The 21,074-nt window shown below is 39.5% G+C and overlaps 2 protein-coding genes across 3 annotated transcripts in view; both read right to left on the reverse strand.

Annotated features, from left to right (window-relative positions):
• wdr17 (WD repeat domain 17) overlaps positions 1-8,479 on the reverse strand; it is a gene marked incomplete at both ends in the record, with an annotated part of 31,745 nt that extends 23,266 nt beyond the window's left edge. For both annotated transcript variants that reach the window (XM_079219649.1, XM_079219648.1), the window contains 12 exons: positions 296-460; positions 859-945; positions 1,046-1,128; positions 1,370-1,461; positions 2,295-2,463; positions 2,561-2,748; positions 3,088-3,210; positions 4,117-4,257; positions 4,426-4,536; positions 4,986-5,216; positions 6,840-7,023; positions 8,357-8,479. In XM_079219649.1, the coding sequence (XP_079075775.1) occupies positions 296-460; positions 859-945; positions 1,046-1,128; positions 1,370-1,461; positions 2,295-2,463; positions 2,561-2,748; positions 3,088-3,210; positions 4,117-4,257; positions 4,426-4,536; positions 4,986-5,216; positions 6,840-7,023; positions 8,357-8,479 (1,697 nt within the window). The remainder of the gene's footprint in view (positions 1-295; positions 461-858; positions 946-1,045; positions 1,129-1,369; positions 1,462-2,294; positions 2,464-2,560; positions 2,749-3,087; positions 3,211-4,116; positions 4,258-4,425; positions 4,537-4,985; positions 5,217-6,839; positions 7,024-8,356) is intronic.
• A 5,381-nt stretch (positions 8,480-13,860) lies between these two features.
• Positions 13,861-16,618, reverse strand: hmgb2a (high mobility group box 2a). The gene is made up of 5 exons (XM_079219431.1): positions 16,564-16,618; positions 15,556-15,715; positions 15,015-15,175; positions 14,674-14,848; positions 13,861-14,548 (listed from the first exon to the last, which is right to left on the reverse strand). Exons 2-5 carry the CDS (start codon positions 15,700-15,702, stop codon positions 14,369-14,371), a joined length of 663 nt encoding a protein of 220 aa, XP_079075557.1. The 5' UTR covers positions 15,703-15,715; positions 16,564-16,618; the 3' UTR covers positions 13,861-14,368.
• Positions 16,619-21,074: the final 4,456 nt, after the last annotated feature.

Here is a 21,074-nt window from a genome sequence, read left to right on the forward strand (position 1 = left end):
GATCCTCTGAACTTTAAGATTCCATTCCATTTAGAGCTTCAAAATGACACAAATGATACATTTGATATTTGCCTATCACTACATACATACTGTTAAGACACAATGTCCACATTTTGCAATCCACACATTTACTTGCATGCGTTATGTATGCGTAATATTCTTATTTGATTCCTTGTTCTTGTTGTTGTACCTTATCATTTACAGGGAAACAGATTCCCAATAACTGTCCATCTCATCCAAGAAAAGACCTATTGAATACTGTTTATTAGCACTAGCTATCTGTGTTTGCACTCACCCATCATCTGAGCCAGAGCACAGTATTCCCTCTCTAAGTGGAGACCAGCGAACATGGAATACTTTAGCTAAGTGCCCAGTGAAGACTTTCAGAGGTTGATCGGAGCTGGTGGCCAGGTAGTACACACGGACATTTTTATCCTCACAGCCCGTTGCTATCATATCCCTAAAAAGAGAGACAGGGAGATGTGTGGGAAACTACTAAATGTCACAACAGTATTAATGTGCAAAAACATCAGTTTAGAAAGGGTTGGAACTGTTCTGATTTTGCATTGAAAGTAATTGTGCACTCACACCAACTGTCCCACCTGCACTCGTCTCCATCGTTTCTCACAAAGACTTTTTTTTTCTTCACCAATTTCTATGTTTTCTTCTTCTTAGCTGTTATTAGCCTACTTTAAAAAAAAAAAAAAAGTAGTATCTTGTAATTGTGTGGTTGAAAAAAAGTTTGTCTCTCAGATCCAGTTATCTATAAATTGTTAAAATAAGTGACAGAAGTATCTGACTCTACCATGCATATTGACCACCCCACTGAGAAAGATAGCAGATGGATTAAGGTCCTACTTGTTGTTCTGGCTCCAGTCACAACCAAACACAGCAGCAGGATGTTTGTACTTATGGAGGATTTTACCATCGATGGTCCGGATGATACTGTAGTCAAAACAAAATAAATGTGTTAGACGTCTATGAAGGACAAATATTGTGCTTTTTTATTGTCAGAATAGAGTTAACAGGGAAAATGAGGACTGACCAGAATCCATCTCCACTACAGGTAGCAATCCTCTTAGAATCTTTATGACTCCATGATATACAGAATATACCATTCTTACCATGCTGGAGGATAACAAAGAGGTTGTCAGCAGACACATCATACTATCCATATTTTTGAATATGTTGGAGTCAGATGTTTCACTACGTAATAATTTATACAAGCAAATGTTCACTTTTAAATTGTAGTACGAGACGGCAGCCATATTCTAACTTATTAAGCCAAGTGATTAACTGGTGATTTTCATACATACATGATACACAGATTTGTTTTGCAAAGTCATTTTGAACTGAAATTCAAAGTAACCTCATTAAAGCGAGTGATGATCTTTCCTTTCCTGACGTCCCAGATGAATGCTCCATTACGAGATGTTGCGCCTGCAATGCAGTTCAGGTCTCCTTCAAAACAGACAAAGGTCACCAACTTTCACATAAGCAACAGATGATGCACTTTATTGTCTTTGGCCTGTTCGTGAATGTATTTGTATTTTGTGGACCGGGATGTTTAGGTTGTGTTTATGTATCACCTACAGTGAATTGTAAGTCCTTCTTTAGTTCTTCACGGTTGCAAAGGTTTCATGCATAAACCCCTTTTCAACTTTCCCTCAGAACTAGGAATCTTAAGAGGAACTCATTGCTTTTCAACTGCAGGGACCAGGGTTTATATTAAGCCATTGGGCCATTTTACCCCCTCAAGTGGGTCTTGTTTCAGAAAGCAGGTTTACCATGGGTTATATGTTTCAGAAAGGTAACTTAAACACTGGGTCTGTTACCATAGTAACTGACTCCTGAACCTAACCTGCTCGCTGGCAGGTTCTCTTTAACAAACCCTGAATGTCTCTCTGTCTCCTCCCTCTTACAGAGGTTGTTTAATTTCCTCATTCATTCACTCCATATCAAAGCACTTATAAAAGCGCATTAACGAAGATTTCTTTCTGACTCGTTTTTAAAAAGACTTGGATATCGCATGTGCAAGCAGAGGGAGTGATAAAAGGGACAGCAGTACTTTTGAATAAGAGAAAAAAGGTTATTTCCTGATTGTTTCAGAATATTTACTGTGGACACAGACAGTTCCATTTTCTTCCTCTGCATTTCATTCATTAATAGTATTAAATATTATCCAGCAGGGGACTAAAATTACCAGGAACTTCTAAGTGAAAACCTGGCTATAGATTTTTGTGTTGACTGTATGCATGCATGTGCTTGTGTGTGTCAAGGTGAAGCTAAAATACCTGGAGCCCAGGACAGAGAATAGACCACTCCTTCATTGCCGGGGGAAGTGTAAACAGCTGTTAGTGTGTCTGTATCCCAGATTTTGATGGTTCCATCAAAACTAGCTGTGGCCAGCAGGTTGTGATCATCTGGCTTAAATTTACAGTCAAAAATCGTCTCTACATGACCCTGCAAACAATATTAAAACAAGTCAAAATCACAGCAAAAGGCTTCTTGATTCAGTCATGTGTAGGCTGTTGGCTTTAAAAAGGATGTTATAGAATACCAAGTCCCGTAGAAAGTCCCACTTCTTGGCCCCCATGTCATAGAGTCCCACCCCTCCGTCCATAAAACAGCACACAGCATGGCCAGGAGGCAGAGAGAAGGACCGGTTCTGAGACAGGGATGGGGGAGGCACCGCCTCACTGGTGGAACTGGTGTGGTGACTTTTACTGGGAGAACAGGAACTCTGAGCTGTAGAGAAAATATCTGTTTTCTTCTAGAAATCTTAGATAATACATACATTTCTTACCAGTCAACCTTATTGTATAGGGACAGAGTTCTGTTGAGCTAATCAAATGAAGCCATTCAAGAGGAAAGTACAACTGCTAAGTGTTCAAATGGCTGCTTTATTCCCACACAGTGTTTATTTAATAAAAAAAAGACTCATCTGTTTTACTTTGGTAGTTTGTTGAGAGCACAAATCTGAACATGTGGATTTAGTGTAAAACTTGCATTTGTCAGAATGTAATTCATTTTTCAGTTCATACCACCTTTTTAGGTTCAAAAGGTTTTAGTCCCAAATGTACCTACCTTTCTTGGCAAGTGGGGAGTTTAGGACATGCAAAGCATGAAATCCGGTCTTTTTCAGTTTAAAGCTGTCCAAAGGAGTGGAGCGAGACACATTCCATACCCTCAACACTCCAACTTGGGAGTCTGACAGACAGACAGAGACAATTCTATTAATTTCAAAGGTTTCTCTCATAATGCAAATATGTTGAATAGTTGTACTGTTCTGTATACGTGCCCTCTCATATTAAATGGGTTGTATTCATATAAACTCTGTCTAATGTCTTTTTGCATAATATTTGCATAATACTAAGTACCACTGTGGTTTTAAGAAGCGAAATGTATTCATTACATTTTGCTGACATTTTTTTCCAAAGCGACTTACATTTTTGCTCTACACACGGTAGACACAGGAACAGGGAGCAATTCAGGGTTAAGTGCATGCTAATCCAGGGCTCTCAAGTTTTTAAGACTTTTAAGAGTGACATATCTCTCTCTCTCTCTCTCTCTCTCTCTCTCTCTCTCTCTCTCTCTCTCTCTCCCCCCCCCCCCCACGGAACGGAGGCGCGGCTGGGATTACATTTCACCCAGATACAACAGATACGTTTTTCTGATTGGCTATTCGTGTAGCTTTTTTTTGATTGGCTGATGAGTGGCACCTCGCGGCAGAGCTCCAGAGGATTCGGGGAGACGTGCTTGATTCCTCCATGGTGAGGGCAGCGCAACCAGGTCATGTTTGCGCGCTGCGGCACATTAAATAGCCTAGAGTTTTTTTTCAGCGTGAGAAATACGATGTGTGGCGGGAGGGCGTGACTGAAGACCGAAATTCGTGACAGTCACGCTCAATGCGTGACACTTGAGAGCCCTGCTAATCACTGAGCCACAGTCGACCCTGCTCATTAATATGCATCCATACATTGACAGAGGAACTCAACAACAGGTCCCACATACCAGCTGGCTGAAAGGCAAGTCGAAACTGTAGCAGTAAACACATGAAGGCTGAAGGGAACCCAGATCATAGACACACCCCACACAGACAGGCCTAGTCTTTACCTCCAGTGATGAACATGCCTGGTGCAGAGGGGACCCAGGCCAAACACTGAACTGATGCAGCAGCTGAGGGGAAGCAGAAGCATGTGATGCAAGCCAAAGCCTCGCTGTCCACCAGCCTGATTCCATTATGGAGGTTTGACACTGTAATTACATGAATAAACCTGGTTAAGTGTTTGTTATTTGATGATACTAAATTGGAATTGCTCAGAAAACACAGATAAACAACTATACAATAAATTTGAAAGTCCTGTTTCTTATTTAAAATCACTCCAGGTAATAAAATACTTGTGATACTGTTCATATTAATACCTAGTAAATAGTCAGTTGACAAAGGGTCCCATTCTAGAGCACTGACTGGGTCCTCTTCATCTGTCCCTTCTAATGACTCTGGACGCAACACATGCTTTTGGCTTTTTGTCCCTAAACAAGAGAGGACAGAAAGAATAACGAACTGTGTTTGTTTACAGAAACATCCCTCGCTTATGGAACCTGAAACCAAGAGTAGCGTTAGACATTGTAGAAGATAAAATGATTGCAGGCCCAATTTGATGATGGTAATGGTGAAATATATTTCACTGAGTAGCGGAAAGAGAGTTCACTCATGCAATCTCTTCTAACCAAATCTACATTAAGAGCAAGGGTGACTAAAGACTATAGTGATCTGTATGGAAATGGAAATAGCCATCTGTCTCAAAACTCCAAGTGACCTTCAGGTCAGAAAATTTCAAAAACCTTTATTCCTATATATAAGAAAGAATTTCTTGTGGTAAATAAAACTAAATAAATTATATTTCCACAACACATACAGTAAATGGCTCAAAGTGTATGCCTCCAAGCAATGAAAATTGTGTGTTTTAATCAAAACATACCTGGCTGAAAAACAGACAGACTTCCGTCAGTGTGTCCAAACACCAGTTTGCCCTTCTTGGTGGGGTGCCATCTGAAGAGACAGATATCAGACAGGAAGGAGTGGGCTTCTTTATGCACTGTGACCCCAGGGTCTGTACCTCCATATGCCCATATATACAGCGGGCCGCGTTGGGACACAAACGCCACTCCATCAACAAAGTTCCAGCACCAACTTACTGATGCAGGGACACCTGGTAAAGAAGAGGAGATGCAGTAATACTTTATGCAGGAGACGACATTGCCTTACTCTAACCTCAACCCTCATCTTACCAACTGGCGTCCCCGCAGATCCCAGAACTATACATTTTGACATATCTCAGATGTGCTATATTCTATTTGACTTTGCCAATCGATTTGTTCCTAATTAATTTATATCATTGTTTTCTGTTTCTGATTTAATTTGTGCTTTATATTTGTGGGGGTCCTTGACTCCAGTCAAAAGCACCCAATTGCAGCCATTGCAGTTTTATTAGATGGAATAGAATAAATAGGTAATTTAAAGTATGACACACAACCAGGGAGGAAGAGGCCCTCTGTCAGTCATTTTGACACAAACAGACATTGATGCAGCATACACATATTACCTCCTGTGCTCTGTTTATTTTCCTTTTACACAATAAGCAAATTAACTGGAACTTAACTAAATAATATATATATATATATATATATATATATATATATATATATATATACATATATACATATATACATATATATATGTATATATATATATATACATATATATGTATATATGTATATATACATATATATATACATATATACATATATATATATATATATATATATATATATATATATATATATATATTCTCCAGATGACATTAACTAATAACAATTTGAGAAGATCATGATGGTTGTTTCTTACATTAGTTTATTCTTAGGGTACCCGGAGAAGTGTTCCCTCTTAGCTGTGCGCGTGCGCGGCCGCGCAGGCCAGACGAAGTGGCCGCGCAATAGATTTTTCAGACCGCGCACATTTTTCAGACCGCACAAACGATTTTATTTCAGGGGTTAAAAATCGGCGGGGCCCTGCTCCAGCAGTTAGGCTACAATGGCGAAAAGAAAGGCAGAGCAGGTGCCCCAGAAAAAGTTCTGCCTAATGTTCAAACATGAGTGGCTAGATGAAATAGTCCAAACTGACACAGGTAGGATGACACTTTCAGACATATTTAAATATGAAGTATATGAAGTTATTAAATTGTTAATATAGGCTACCTTTAGGAAAAATGACACCATGTCAATTTAATAGGCCTATAATTATTGTTAAGCACTGCATTAGCATTTTTCTTTCTATGAAGTTCCACTTAAATGTTGTACCTGCTGAGAAATGACTAAACACCTTTGATACTTTTATTTTTTTATATATATCATTATCAGTCATAACTAGTGAACCAGTCATAACCTCCCCTTATTGAAGTTCAACAAAGATCCTTTAAGTTCAACTAAACTGACTGGTAAAACACCATCATTAAAATGTTCCCAAAGTCCAGCCATTATAAAGGATATTGAATAAATATCAACCTTGTATACATATTGATGCATTTGCTGTCATCTCTTTGAATCCCCTATGGCTAACGCAGGCGTGTGGTCATTTTCGGCAGGTCGCGTGGTTGCGAATTGCTCACAGTGATGAAATGTGCGCTGGAAAAAAAAAAAAATTGCTCAGTGCTGAAAAAAATTAGAGGGAACATTGCCGGCCCCAGTCGGTAGTGCCTTTATATCAAATAAGTTGGTAGGCTGAGGGTGAAACACTCTAGTGTGCTAATAAAACCTGGTGTGGATCATCTATCAACCTTTAGTATTGTCCAGTCTGGCTACAGTCTTCTGTTCTGCTACGTTCCATACAATGAGCAGATTATCAGCAGAGGCTGACGCAAACAGATCCGGATTGTCGGGACACCAGCTGATGGCTGTTATGGTCTTCTTGTGCTCTGACATGATGGACCTCAACTTAAATTCATTGTACTGCTGGTCCAACTACAACAAGAAGACAGAGAGAATGACAAGGAATTAAAGAGGAAGAAAGTAGTGCAGTAATGTTCTTAAGGAACTTCAAACAAAAGTTTTAAAAAACATCACATGGGTAAATGGGTTGCAATGTATTGTAAAAAACAATACATTGCAACCCATTTATTCCCGATCTGATGTGAGGTTCTGGGACAGGGATGTCATATGTGTACAGATTGTAAAGCCCTCCGAGGCAAATTTATAATGTGTGATTTTGGGCTATCCAAAATAGCTTTAAATAGTTTTGTTTAAGATTTGAATATATTGCACTGTGTATAATTGTGGTTTACGGGTGTCGCAGCACCCAGGATGCATGTATTGTGGTTTATTGCCTATGGATATGATGTGTATCTATACCAGGGGTGGGCAAACTTTTTGGCTCAGGGGCCACATTGAATAAAAAAAATTGACAGACGGGCTGGGCCAGTATCAGATGGATGGAGAGTGTTTGTGTGAACCTGTCACGGGAGGACAATGTTGCGGACCCAAATGCAGACCACATGAGAGTATGAGTATCTGGTAAAACAGATTATTGGAGCCAAAGGGAAGGTGGGGAGCCTGCGGTCCGCCACAGGGGGCGCTGGGCGGTGTGAGACCCGTGGCTCTCCACTGGACGACGGCGAGGCCGGCAGGGGGCGGTGTGAGAATATAACGTAAATGACTCAGCTTTTTTGTTCAACTCGCTGGTTAAATCTTCATCAATTTGTTCTACACGCCGAGTCACTGTTCTGCGTGATAAACTCAATTTTTCAAATTTGTTTTTGCTCTCTGGACATAAGAGACCTGCTGTTTCTACCATACATTCTTTCAAAAACTCTCCTTCAGAGAAAGGCTTGCTGGCTTTTGCTATTTTGAATGCTAGCAAAAAACTTGCCTTGGTGCTTGATTCTTGTATAGCAGTTTGGCGGAGAAATTTTTTTTGCTGACTCTTTAAATCAGAACATCAGTGTGTGTGTGCAGCAGAACACACACACGAAAAGCCTAAACGAGCACTGTGCAATAAATAAGCATGAAGAAACATCAACGCTGGTCTGTTGTGGTCATCGTGCTTCGGGAAACTGAACTTGGGAACGGAGAAGCGCTACAGCGGTCTTTACTATAACTTTTTTTTTTCGGATCCGGCCCGCGGGCCGTAGTTTGCCCACCTCTGATCTATACACTGTATTAGGGCAACCTTATAGTAAACTCACATTCCCTCTAACAAAAGATGAAAGTTCGGTTTAAGTGGTACGCTAGCATAATATCATCTTAGATTTGAATCATTCACCACTCTCATTAGCACAAATACACACAAGTACTTCACCTGGTAGATGTATATAGCCAAAGTAGCACAGTAGGCAAAGCGGTCTCCACTAGCAGCACACACATCTTTATTCCAGGGCTGACAGCCTGCTGCCAGCAAGCCCACCTGCTTCACCTTTGCCATTATCACCTAGAGTCACACAAACAGATGTAGATGCTAGTTATGTTATATTAAAGTATTTTTTACAAATCCAGATTCAACTTTTGCATATCTTTCACTTATATGTTCTGTGCATTTCTATATTCTGTTTAATGTTTTTGAGTGGCTACAAAGTTTTTGACAAACAAAACAAAACTTACCAATAACTGATCAGATTCTCAGTATCTCTGGACACATTACAGCTCAAATGTATGTTAAACAGGGTCTAAAGATCAGTTGTCAGCTTGAAGACTATCATCTGTGCTTATATGTATTATTAGGTTTTGTATTGCAACACCAACCACATTACTCAGATGTAAATCAACACCTCTCTAACTATTATTTGTTATGAATTATGGATGTAATTCCATTGTACTGTTCTATTAGTACCAGAGTAACACTTACAATATACAGTCAGGGCTATAAGTATTTGGACTGTGAAATACTTACTTGACTCACATACCTCTTTAACTTTACACAGATTTGAAATGACACTGTCAATATGTGGTTGAAGTGTAGACTTTCAGCTTTAATTCAATGGATACAACAAAACTATCGCATTAAACGTTTAGGAATTACAACCATTTTTACACAGTCCCCCACATTTCAAAAGTAATTGGACAATTCTTTTTAAAATGGTTTGATGTCCAGGTGTGGCCTGTTCCCTCGTTATTTCATGACAAATTAAGCAGATAAAAAGGTCTGAATGATGATTCAAAATGTTGAATTTGCTGGTCCAGGGTACTCTTAGCATCAGGACCAAAGAGATGTAAGTGAAGGAAGCCATTCAGAAGCTGGCAACCGGATTGGCCAAATGAACAGTTTGGTACATTTCTATAAATAAGGAATGCACTGGCAAGGTCACCAACACCAAAAGGCCCGGAAGACCACGGAAGACATGTAAAGTAGACTGAGCAGAATGATTTCCTTGGGGAAGAAAAATCCTTCATAACATAATTTTTGAGGTCAAGAACACTTTGGAGGAGGTAGACGTGTCTTTGTCAAAGTCTACAATCAAGAGAGGCCTTCATGAATCTGAATACAGAAGTTTTACAACAAGGTGCAAACCACTGGAAACATGGAAGAACAGGAAGGCCAGATTAGACCCCGCCAGAAAACATCTGAATGAGCCTGATCAGTTTTAGATGGATGTTCTTTGGATAGATGAAACCAAGATTAACCTGTATAACTTGAATAATGGGAAGAGAAAAGGGTAAAGAAGGAAAGGAATGGCTTCTGATCCGAAGCAAACCACATCACGTGGTTAACATGATGGAGGCTGTGCTATTGCTGCTAATGGAACTAGTCACTGGTGTTCATTGATGATGTCACAGCTGATAAAAGTAGCATGAAGAGTTGTGAAGTGTTTAGGGCTATCTGCTCAGATTCAGCCAAGCAGCGCTTCTCAGTGTAGATGGATAATGACCCAAAACATACTGTGAAAATAGCCCAAGAGCCTTTCAAGGCAAATACATGAAATATTCTTCAATGGCCAAGTTAGTCACCTGATCTTAACCCAAGTGAGCATTCTGTGCATGTACTTAAGATAAAACTAAAGGCAGAAACGCGTTTGGTGATGACTATGGGTGGAAGACTTCTAAACCTTCTGAAAATGTGGGGGACTGTGTAAAATGGATGTAATTCCTAAACAGTTAATGCCATAGTTTTGTTAAATCCATTGAAATAAAGCTGAAAATATACACTTCAACCACACATTCACTGTGTCATTTCAAATTTGTGTAAAGTCGTGTAAAGAGGAAAATAAGAAAAACTGTATCCAAGTCCAAATACTTCTGGCCCTGACTGTACTGTGTAGATCCACAGGTTGAAGAGGATAAGATGATTAAAGAGAAAGAAAGGATTTAATTAATCTCTGTTGTGATTGGCTAGGACGGCTGCTTATTGTTGCTGTGAGGACCTGACTACTGACTCAGCAACACACACTATGTCTACATGGTGGGACTGTACTCATTAGCAACTACACAGCTTCAAACCGAGTCGGAAAAAGAGTCCTGTAAAAATTTCGTTTTTTTATTAGTAATGTTGTATGAGTCACTGTTGTTGTTTTTAAACTAACCAAACAGATAAACCTTTAGATAGAACGGTGGCCTACCTGTCATGCTTGGTGTATTGGTTATACCTAGGCTGTTCCCCCAAGCAAGGGAGTGGGGATTTAATCTTCAAATAGATGTTGACAAGTTACCTGTAACCTCTTCCTGTCAGTTGCAGATTGGCTAATTTACATACACACTTCTCTTTTATATCATCTAAACAATAATGGTGCCGTTGTCACAGTAATTTGGACCTTTGATTACATTCCCATGATTACATTTGACTTATATTTGTCAACAACTTTGAAATGATCCACCGCCTGTGTTGTGTTAATCTTGAAAAGTTTGGAGTTAGTTCTTAGTTCTCTGCTAAATAATTGATGGCATCTAAGAGACATCTTACACAAGAGTTTTAAATTGATGACACATGCACGTTGTTTATGTCGTTCCTGTTTAGGACGTGTTTAAGAACTATCACCATTTGATTTGACAATGTTCTCATGTTCTCATTATGCACACCTCAGTGTCTACACTTTACAATGAATTGTGTAATGCTTTTAAGCATAGACAAACATTTTTAATATTTGACAATGTTTTGTGTACAAAAAGTTAAATCCGACATGTTTCTTTAAATTCAATTCATCAACATGTTCAGCACCATGGACAGCAGTATTTTAAACTTGCCTATCATGTTCAGGTGTATATTTGCATTTTAGTTTCTACAAGCCCCCTCATGGGGAGCACCTTTCTAAAGGTAGTTATAAAACCGTGGGATATTCTAATAAGCCTGTATTTGAGATAGCAAGGGGATTCAAATATGATTTATTTTTTTTATGATCCAGGCAGCTAGTTAATTTAGCGTTATTTTTAGCTCAAATGACTGTAATACTGAATGTATTTGAAACATGCAAATCGCCTACTTGGCGTAGGCTAACAGAGAGGCATTCACATAGCACGTATTATCACAATCACCTCAAATAAATGCTGAATCTGAACCGCCGTTAAATCAATATGCTAACCCCTTTTTAGGCTACTACCTAGCTATTTTCATTAAAAAAAAACGCTGCCCCAAGTCGCCATACAGACGCAGTTGTTTTCCTGTTTACTTCTATATATGTAGAAGGATCAACAGGTTTTAGCACCACAAACTAATCCGTGTGGAAACTGTCTGTTATTGAGGCACTTGAGTGTCGCAGAGATGGTCGGTCTGAATACCACTGAGGGGCAGGTTGTTGATAACCAACGTGCATTCAACAATATTTCATATCTGTTTACTGTGTCATCGCTATTGATTTGTAATACAGTGCTAGCAGACAGCGAATGTGTTAGCTGCCTGTTTTTATTCTTACCGTCAGTTGTCAGCTGGCTCGTGCACAATGGACAGCTCCCAGGTTCTGAAATGCTCGCTGTCCTCCGCGTGACGGAGGACATAACGACGGCAATGATTGGTTCGTGGGAATAATCCATTTGAACAGCTATTGGCTGTCTGGAGTGTCAGTAAGACTTTCTTCTGTGCAAATCCAGAAGTACAGTCTCCTCTCATTACTCCGTCCAACATGATGTATGATTATATTAGTGTGATTATTTTCCTTGCGTGTCTGGATCTGAATTTTCCAGATTTCTCATCGCTTTCTGCATTTGCAGTTCAAATTCAGTGAAGGTCAGTTCCAAGCAAGGGTGGAAGAAGTGGCCATTCTGATCCTTTCCAGTAGTAGGCTAATGTTTTACTGTAATACAACGATATAAAAATGGCCCTGCATTCAAATAATCAAGCTACTAAGTAAAAGCAGACTGTTATCAGCACAATATTCATTGCAAGCGATCAAAAGTTAAATTCAGTTTTAACGCACGTGCCATGGCTACATTTCCTCCTCACTAGACATTTGCAAAGCAACATTTTTATTCATCTAAGTATTTTAAATCCGGCATTTTTCGTGTTTTGAACAACTTTATAAAGTGTTCAGCAGTTTCTCAGAAATTTCCGGCATTTATTATTTTGTTTGTCATTTATTTTTTGCAGCCAGAACCAGGTTTTAATCAACATGAAATAAACATATAGAAGAGTGTCTGAGTCCTGACTCGAGGAAGAAATTGGCAAGATACTGCACATTAGAATTGTACAAAAGAAGGTCAAATGTATTCTTTACAAAGTAAATTTGCATACGCTTGCAAATCTTTCAGGACTCCATTCCAGAATTAGTTTGATTAGTTGATACGAGGAAGATTTATTTTCACTGAACATTGAATATTTTAGCAGCTCATCCTGTTTTTTCTTAAATAGTTTTGCCTCTGAAAGAGAGTTCTGTAGAAATGTAGCAGGAAATTAACAAACTCAAGTCAAGTACCTCAAAGTTGTATTTATCTATACTTGAGTAAATGTACTCCGTTTCCAAGACAAATGGGAACAAATACTGGTTTTGTATGTTTTAAGGCCAAAAAATGGGCTGTGTTCTTTAAGAATATACTTTGACTAATAGTAAACAAACTTATGAAATCAATAAAGTAGAGGAGGCACAAACAGAAATATAGTGTGGAGTTGGTGGTCGGCATTGTCCCATGAGTAGATCTATACTGAAAATGATTCCGATATGAGGTATGTAAATGCTGGGTAGCCATTTCTCAAAACGTGTTGAAAACAAGGAAAACTATGATTATATTTGGGTGAATAGATATAAACAGCGTACAATACTTGTGAATGGAATATAATTGTTTGCTGAATTAAAAAAAAAAAATTTAAAAAAAAAAGCAGGCACGACTGGATGAACAGAAACCAGACCACACTGTCAGCTTGCCTTTCATTCTTTTTTTAAATCACTCGTCTCTTTTCCATTTGAAAACCTAAAACTGACCGTTATTTCTGATGAAATAAACTACACCAGCACATCATTTTACTATCATTTGTTATACACACACAACTATAAGTAAAATTAAAAAATTCAAGCCATACAGTACCAAGAATGAAAAGAATGGCTCTAAAGAGAGCCAGCATTAGTCTACTGCAGACTATGAATGGAGTTGTCAAATGCCCTACACGAGGGGCCCCGTTAAAAAAACACAAAAAAAACCCCACATATGATTGAGGAATGATTCAGGTTTAGCTGAAGTCCAGTTGTAATCTAAACCTCATTAACATTTCTGGTGCATCAGAACAATGGTTGGAACCATGTCTGGCTTTGTTCAACTATCCAAGTTCCATCAAATAAGAGAAGCAGAACTTAAGCAGTAACAAAAAACATTTATGAAAGACCTCCCCACTTTATGTTCTAAGACATTAAAATACAAATGTAGAAATGTAATGTCCATACAGTTATAATATACAAAATTTTATTACAAAAAAAAAATTGTTCTACATGAAAGTTTTCAAAGTTCCACTTTAAAAATGGCTTCAAACATTTTAACTCAAACTACAGATAACTCTTGGTAGTAAAATGACAGTGAAGAAACCGCACCACTAAACAGAAAACATAAGCAGTGCTTCCAGAAACAATACACTTTTTTTAAACTTTACCGATCTGCTGCTGTCCACCACTTGTTCACAAGTTTTAGTCCATTGTATTTTCACAGGAAATTCCTATCTAGCTGCCCGTTAGGATAGCAATGAGGGCCTTAGAACAAACGAGTTCAGCAGAAAAACCGTAAAAACAAATGTAGGGGACTAGGTTACAAAATAAAAACTAAATCCCTGAATGTGAAATGGAATACATGTCTGGTATCCTACAGAGGCAGACCACCAGGGACAGCAGGCTATACTGTTTGAATCATCCACACAACATTTGATCTGAACAATGCATTGCAAAAATTCACATCAGTTAACATAAACCGTTTAGTCCTCATCATCGTCTTCCTCATCGTCATCTTCCTCATCGTCGTCATCATCATCGTCGTCGTCGTCATCGTCGTCGTCAACTGGTTCTGCCTTCTTGGCAGCGGGCCTGCCTGGACCACTCTTCTTGCCAGCATCACTCTTACCCAAGCCACTTTTGGCTTTGTATGCAGAAACATCCTAAAAGAAAAAGAGGGACATTTGGTGACTAGTTTCCTTTACAAAATATGTATTGTCAGATTTCCTTTAGCGTGAAGTTGCTTGACCGTTAGTCCAAGCAAAAATAATGGGCAATGCGTTGATACCTTCAGATATTTTTCCTTCAGTTTGGCAGCCCTGGCCTCATAAGGAATCTTGTCTTTTGGTGTCTGTGTAGACCAAAACTCTCCAAGCTTCTTGGCAATGTCACCAATGCCAATACCAGGATTCTCCTCCTTGATTCTGCCACGGTGGTCAGAGCAGAACACAAAGAAAGCAGAACTGGGGAGAAAGGGGAATAAATTCATATCAGAATGCACCAGACTACATTCCTGCACATGAAGGTAATTAGAAGCTACATATAATTGGATATTATACTACAACTCCTCTGTAGTCTATGTTTTTAAACCAGACATATGGGGCAGTGAGGCGACGGTTTAAGACTTACGGTGGCCTTTTGGGTGCGTTGGGGTCCTTCTTCGTCTTGGTCTTCCTGCCTTTGACTTCAGTACCTTTAGGAGGGGTATATGTTTTCATCTCTCGCTCATACCGGACCTTGTCGTTCTTAGCCAAATCCTCGAACTTCACCTTCTCCTTGGCTGACATAGTCTACAAAACAGAAACCAAATTCAGCAATACCCCAAATTCTGACTTAATGCATCTCCAGAAGTCTTTCTACACAAAACGGTCTCCATAGACATTATATATTGAGAATATGCTGAACTTAACCTTATTGTGGTGTTTACCATACTATTCATGTTCAAAGGCTATGCAGGGACAAGCAAAGGGACTCACAGAATCCCACCTTGTCAAATTAAATCTATGGTTATGTGATTTCAATATACAAACAACATTGTTGATAGTTTCACATTTTGGCATTCAATAAAAGGACATTCTATACATTTATATAAAAGTGAAGTCACACCTATTGCAGGCAAAATAAATAGTTTGAAAAATCGTATATAAAAAAAAAAAGTATGCCCGCTTACCTTCCATCTCTCAGAGCATTTCTTGGAAAACTCTGAGAAGCCTACACTGGTCCCTGGGTGTTTCTTTTTGTGCTCTTCACGGCAGGTCGCAACAAAGAAAGCATATGAGGAGGTCTTTCCTCTTGGCTTATTTGGGTCCTTTGTCATGGCTGCGATAGATCTAAAGCACATGCAAAAAAAATAAAACCGTCACGACTGGCACATGCGTGAGGTCAGGCTGCATAATGTCCTGTAAAGTTACAGTTATAACATGAGACCTAGCGCTACTCTAGTTTGTAACTTATATGCACACAAAAACAAACTTATACACGTGTAAAAGTATACTCTAAAAAAAAAAAAGCATGCGCATATATATATATATATATATATATATAAAAAATAACAACTTCTCGGAAATAACGCTCAGTTAGCACACGCAGACGCCCACGGGTGTTTTAAGGCTTTAATCGGATTTATGCTTCTCTGGGACAAAAAGACGCGCCTCCATTTTGTATCTTCCCGCCTAAATGTAACTGCGCTAAAAGCGTACGAAACTACCATACGAAGTGAACAGCTACGGTTTTTAAACAACACGACTGCTCTTCCGCCTTAAACCCAACCGAGTGGGGTTAGACTAAATGACTAGCGTCGAGTGAAACGTTAACTCAAACGTGGGGCTACCGTCGTGTAGCAGCCTAAGCTACCAAACCAAATGGCGTTTGAACTGCATGTTGCGCACACAGCAGTAGACCACCATTTAAGTTACACTGCCCGTCACAGCACCGATAGAGAACGACAACGTAATCATTTGTATATATAGATCAAGCAAAAACAACTACTACTAGTTTGGAGACATTTGAGGAAGCAGGATTTAATGTTAACTAACGCGACGATAACATACAAACAACTTATTTCGCCAATAGGCTTTAGTTGGTAATAATGCACGGAGACATACTACCATGGAAACCACCGGAGACTTTCAATAGCAATACTATTTAGACAAAATTGGAATAACGTTGACTGCCTTACCTGTTCTCAGCTAGAGAAGTTGTAAACGACTGAACGAGGACAAAAGCCCGACTGTTTTGTCACTGTCTGCGAGGGCGAACTAACTTAACTCAAAGTACTTCCACAACTCCTCCCCGCCACCAGCGGATTGGCCCGATTTGAAATTTACATTTGAATGTCGGCCTTGAGGAATAAACAGCCCTGTGATTGGTTGCCTTGAGTGCGATCATGTTTGTCTGCGATGTTTGTGCGCTGATTGGGTAAACTGGGCTTTTAAACACACGGCGCGAAAAGTCCTTTGTCTGCTTCGAGTCCAAATATGTTCATGTGTTGTCGGGAGTTTGTGTTTGTTTGACCGTTGTTTTTTCAGACGAGACCGACAGACGGAAGCAACGATGGAGCCGTTTATATTTCGTTTCATTGAACAAGCGACTACAAGAGACTGGTCAAACCCTTGTTAGAACAAGTACAAAAACAGCTAATTTGTTTGTTTTTTTTACCAGCAAAAATCAATGACACAATTTATTGATTACATACTAGAAACCAACAAATCAACATCTGTTAAGTGGAGGACTGGCAAGATTTCAATGACAAGTAACACACCAGCAACACATTACATATGAAGGCAGAAGGCTCGTTTGAGAAAGTGGACGAGAGCAGATGGCTTAGAAAAAAACCTGCGGTCATGTTCAGCTGCCCGACGAATAAACAGGAAGTTATGGATCGGTTACATCCTGTTAGATTAGATCTGTAGGATGCTTATAGTTTTCAGACCTCTTTCGGATTTATTTATGCGTTTGTAAATATATATTTATGTGGAATTGTGCGTGTATCTGGTATTATATTCTATCTTTGTTTAATTTAATTTTTTTACCCGTAACCCATCATAATGCTCGTTTTGCTAAGTGATAGAAGCAACGACACACTATGTGTTTAGACCTTGATTGCACAACATGAGACTTATAGCCACCAATCTAACATAACATATCCTATATTGCAAGCAATATGAAGGAATTCACAATATGGACGTGTGCGCGCACTGGGTGGATGTTCAGAAACACTGGACCTTCAGCCTAGTTTATGATTCTCCGTTAAGCCTAGTTTATGGTTCTCCGTCAGGTCGACCCCTACGCCGTAGCCTGACGCGCACCTCCAAAAAATCCTAACTACGCGTCGCGTTGACGCGGACCGTGAGCGCTGTGATTGGTCCGCTCAGAACGTAATTTCCGGCTGTTGCTTTTTCCCAGCCTCGACCGGTTTAGTGGTCGTACAGACCACCTCCGCAAACGTCTTCTCTGTCGCCTGCGCTTCATCATTTGCAATATAAGCATTTGCTCTTCAATATTGATGAGCTCCAACTTTAATGCAGCCGCTCCAATTTGGTCGCCATTATTTACTGTGACCGGAATTCGGCTATAACCCCTGAAACCACACAGCCACAAAGGCACACCCCCTGGCGGCATGGCGGTTAATTGCAGAGCAACGCGGTCCCTCGACGCAGAACTTCGAATGCTCAACGACGGCGTCACGTCGACGGCGTAGGTACGCCGTAGGTACGCCGTAAGTACGCCGTCGACGCAGACCCCTACGCCGTAGCCTGACGCGCACCTCCAAAAAATCCTAACTACGCGTCGCGTTGACGCGGACCGCAAGCGCTGTGATTGGTCCGCTCAGAACGTAATTTCCGGCTGTTGCTTTTTCCCAGCCTCGACCGGTTTAGTGGTCGTACAGACCACCGCCGCAAACGCCTTCTCTGCGCTTTAACATTTGCAATATAAGCATTTGCTCTTCAATATTGATGAGCTCCAACTTTAATGCAGCCGCTCCAACTTGGTCGCCATTGTTTACTGTGACCGGAATTCGGCTATAACCCCTGAAACCACACAGCCACCATAAACCATTATGAACCATAAATTAGGCTTAACCGCTGCCATAACTTGGACATTTTTAGATGTTATGAACTATTAACCTGCTGGCAAACTACCAACAACTTTTTGCTGAAAAGTGCTGTAAACTGATCAAACTGACGGATTTTATAGTCTCTCTTTGGTGTTGTACTGTATTACTTGAATAGAAGCTGTGATATAAGGGTGGATGAGCTCTTCAGTGGGATGTCTGAGTCATGCTCATGCAACCATCAACTATTTTGTCACGTTACAATGTTAAAACACTATCAAGTCAACACTTCTAGGTCTTACTGAGTTGTATGGTGTTTCATTAACTATTGTATACATATTCGTATAATCAGATTACAATCTTCATATAAACCATAACAACAAAAAGGGATATGAGACATTGTTAGTGGGATAACGTATATAATTCAGCATGTTTGAAATTGAACAATGAGACAGTTTAGTATTGTACTCTCTGTCATAATCCCTTGGTTTCAGTTTAATAATCCTTCTTTCGTTTCTTCTCCAACCTCAACAAAGTAATACTTTGAACCTGGTTGTCTGTGTTTATGTCGTCTGCATGAGGCAACACTGTAGGAACAAAGTATCTAAAATGTGTTTTTTTTGTAGTCCATCTTTGGAACAATTTAGTTTCACCGCTGCAGATCTACGTCATCCCCCTGTCGTCGCACCATAATTACGTAGTTAGAGAAGGTGTAGTTCTCAGAACACCGCGTTGTCTTTTCCTAACTCCTCAGGAATTCTGGTTTAGGGTTTCTGTAAACTATATAGGAAGCCGCTGGTTGAAAAATGTTTAAACATATTTTTAAATAAACTAAGTAGCCTATTTCAATCTATTTTGGAAGAAATTATGGGATCGGTCAAAAGGATAGTATGCATCTTTAGACAGGAGCCTGGGCATGTTTTAATGAACGTAAAAAAGAACAATGTGTGGAGAGAAAAGTGCACATAATGCTGCAAATTAACACAATTAATATGAGTACTAATTCGTATTGAAACAAAAATATGGTGTCATACTTAACTAACAAAAACGTATATAATTAATATATAATGTTTGGTGGAGACTGAGGATAAACTATACGGTATGTATAGTTTACTAAGACTAATATATTTTTGTCAAATAAACCACAAATAAATTCCTACCCAGCAGTGGGGGTTTTACACATTTTTTGTGGGTGCAGTTACAAACCATCTTCACTCATAGTTTGGCAGAGTATTTACAGGTCTGATGCTACTATTTCATTGCTTAAGGACACCCAACCTTTTTATGGTAGACTGGTGTCTCATGGTTGACAATGGCTGGGATGTTGGTCTCATTCAGTGTGATTACATGCACTCATGTAACTTGGTAACTACTGTCAGTTTTCTGCAGTAATCGCTTCTTTCGTGGCGTAAATGAGAAACCCAGTTGAAGTGGGTGGAGGGTAACCTACTGGAGACCATTGTCTTTAGGTCACCATGCATATGCATATTGGCTGGGTTATCTTTCCAGAGTGGCTGGGGATGGGTAGCAACATTACAAAGAAAAACATCAACAAAATGGTTCTTCTTTTGTTTGGGGCAAATAGTTTGATGCAAATATTTCCCATAATACATTAAGCACTCCAAGACAATGCAACAACTGTAACAATATAACAGACAGCTATACGTACAAACTACAGCACAGAAGAGTTTAAAAAATGAAGCTTCTGACTGTTGTGAAGTTAACCTTCATGTTCGGTTTCTAAGTGTCTTAAAGTATGCTAACATCATGCCTTTATAAGTAAGCTGCATGGTGGTTTGCATTAGCATCATCCTCTGTAAGGAATTCTTAGCTGGCTATGTTGATGGGATGAGGAAGTGTAGGCCACTCGTTTTTTCATTGAAGAGCCCCGAGCAAACTGATGGATAAAAAAGGTGAGATGTTTAGGTGGCCTCATTCTGGTTGGATCCTGTTTAATTTTTTCTTCTTCTAGCAGGTCATTTATTTGATTCCATCTCAGAATCACAATCACAATCAGAATCATTTATTGGCCAAGTACGTTGCACATACAAGGAATTTTACTCGATGAAAGGTACTTTACAATAAACAGACATAGAATAAAACAATACAATAATACAAATACAAATATTATAAAAACAATAAATATAGATAACAGTATAGAACAAGTATATATTATAAGATACAAGTGGCAAGTCTAGCAGTGTTTCAGCATCTTAACACACTCCTTTACTGTTTCTCCATCAGCAAACAGGTTAAAATGTCACCCCAATCTCATTGTATCCTTATCTAACACTGGTTTGCATGCTGTTAAGCTAGGTGAAGAAGAGGCCTTAGTTCATTGTTGACACGGTGCAGTAGATGCACGTATGCAGGATGCGACCGGTTAGTAAATACTAAAGAAAAAGAAGCTGCTATCTTAGTTGTAACAATAGAATAGAAGCGTCCTTTGGGCAAGACATTTCACCCCAAATTGCTCCCAAAGTCTGTGCCATCGGTGTGTGAATGCGCATGAAGGAATGTGTTTAGGGCCCTGATGGGCTGGGGGCACCTTGCATGGTTGCCTCTGCCATCAATTAGTGGATGAATGTGTGTAAATCGATGAATACTGACATGTAGTATGGACCGCATCCAGAGTT

The sequence above is a fragment of the Taurulus bubalis genome (genome assembly GCF_910589615.1).
Source record: "Taurulus bubalis genome assembly, chromosome: 6".
In the NCBI taxonomy this organism is placed as follows: domain Eukaryota; kingdom Metazoa; phylum Chordata; class Actinopteri; order Perciformes; family Cottidae; genus Taurulus; species Taurulus bubalis.

Excerpts from the sequence above, each read along its gene's own strand:
- hmgb2a (XM_079219431.1), bottom strand. The coding sequence starts at position 15,702 with ATGACAAAGGACCCAAATAAGCCAAGAGGAAAGACCTCCTCATATGCT. Across the intron at positions 15,176-15,555 it reads AATGCTCTGAGAGATGGAAG|ACTATGTCAGCCAAGGAGAA; the intron begins GTAAGCGGGCAT and ends TCTGTTTTGTAG. Across the intron at positions 14,849-15,014 it reads AACGCACCCAAAAGGCCACC|TTCTGCTTTCTTTGTGTTCT; the intron begins GTAAGTCTTAAA and ends CTTTCTCCCCAG.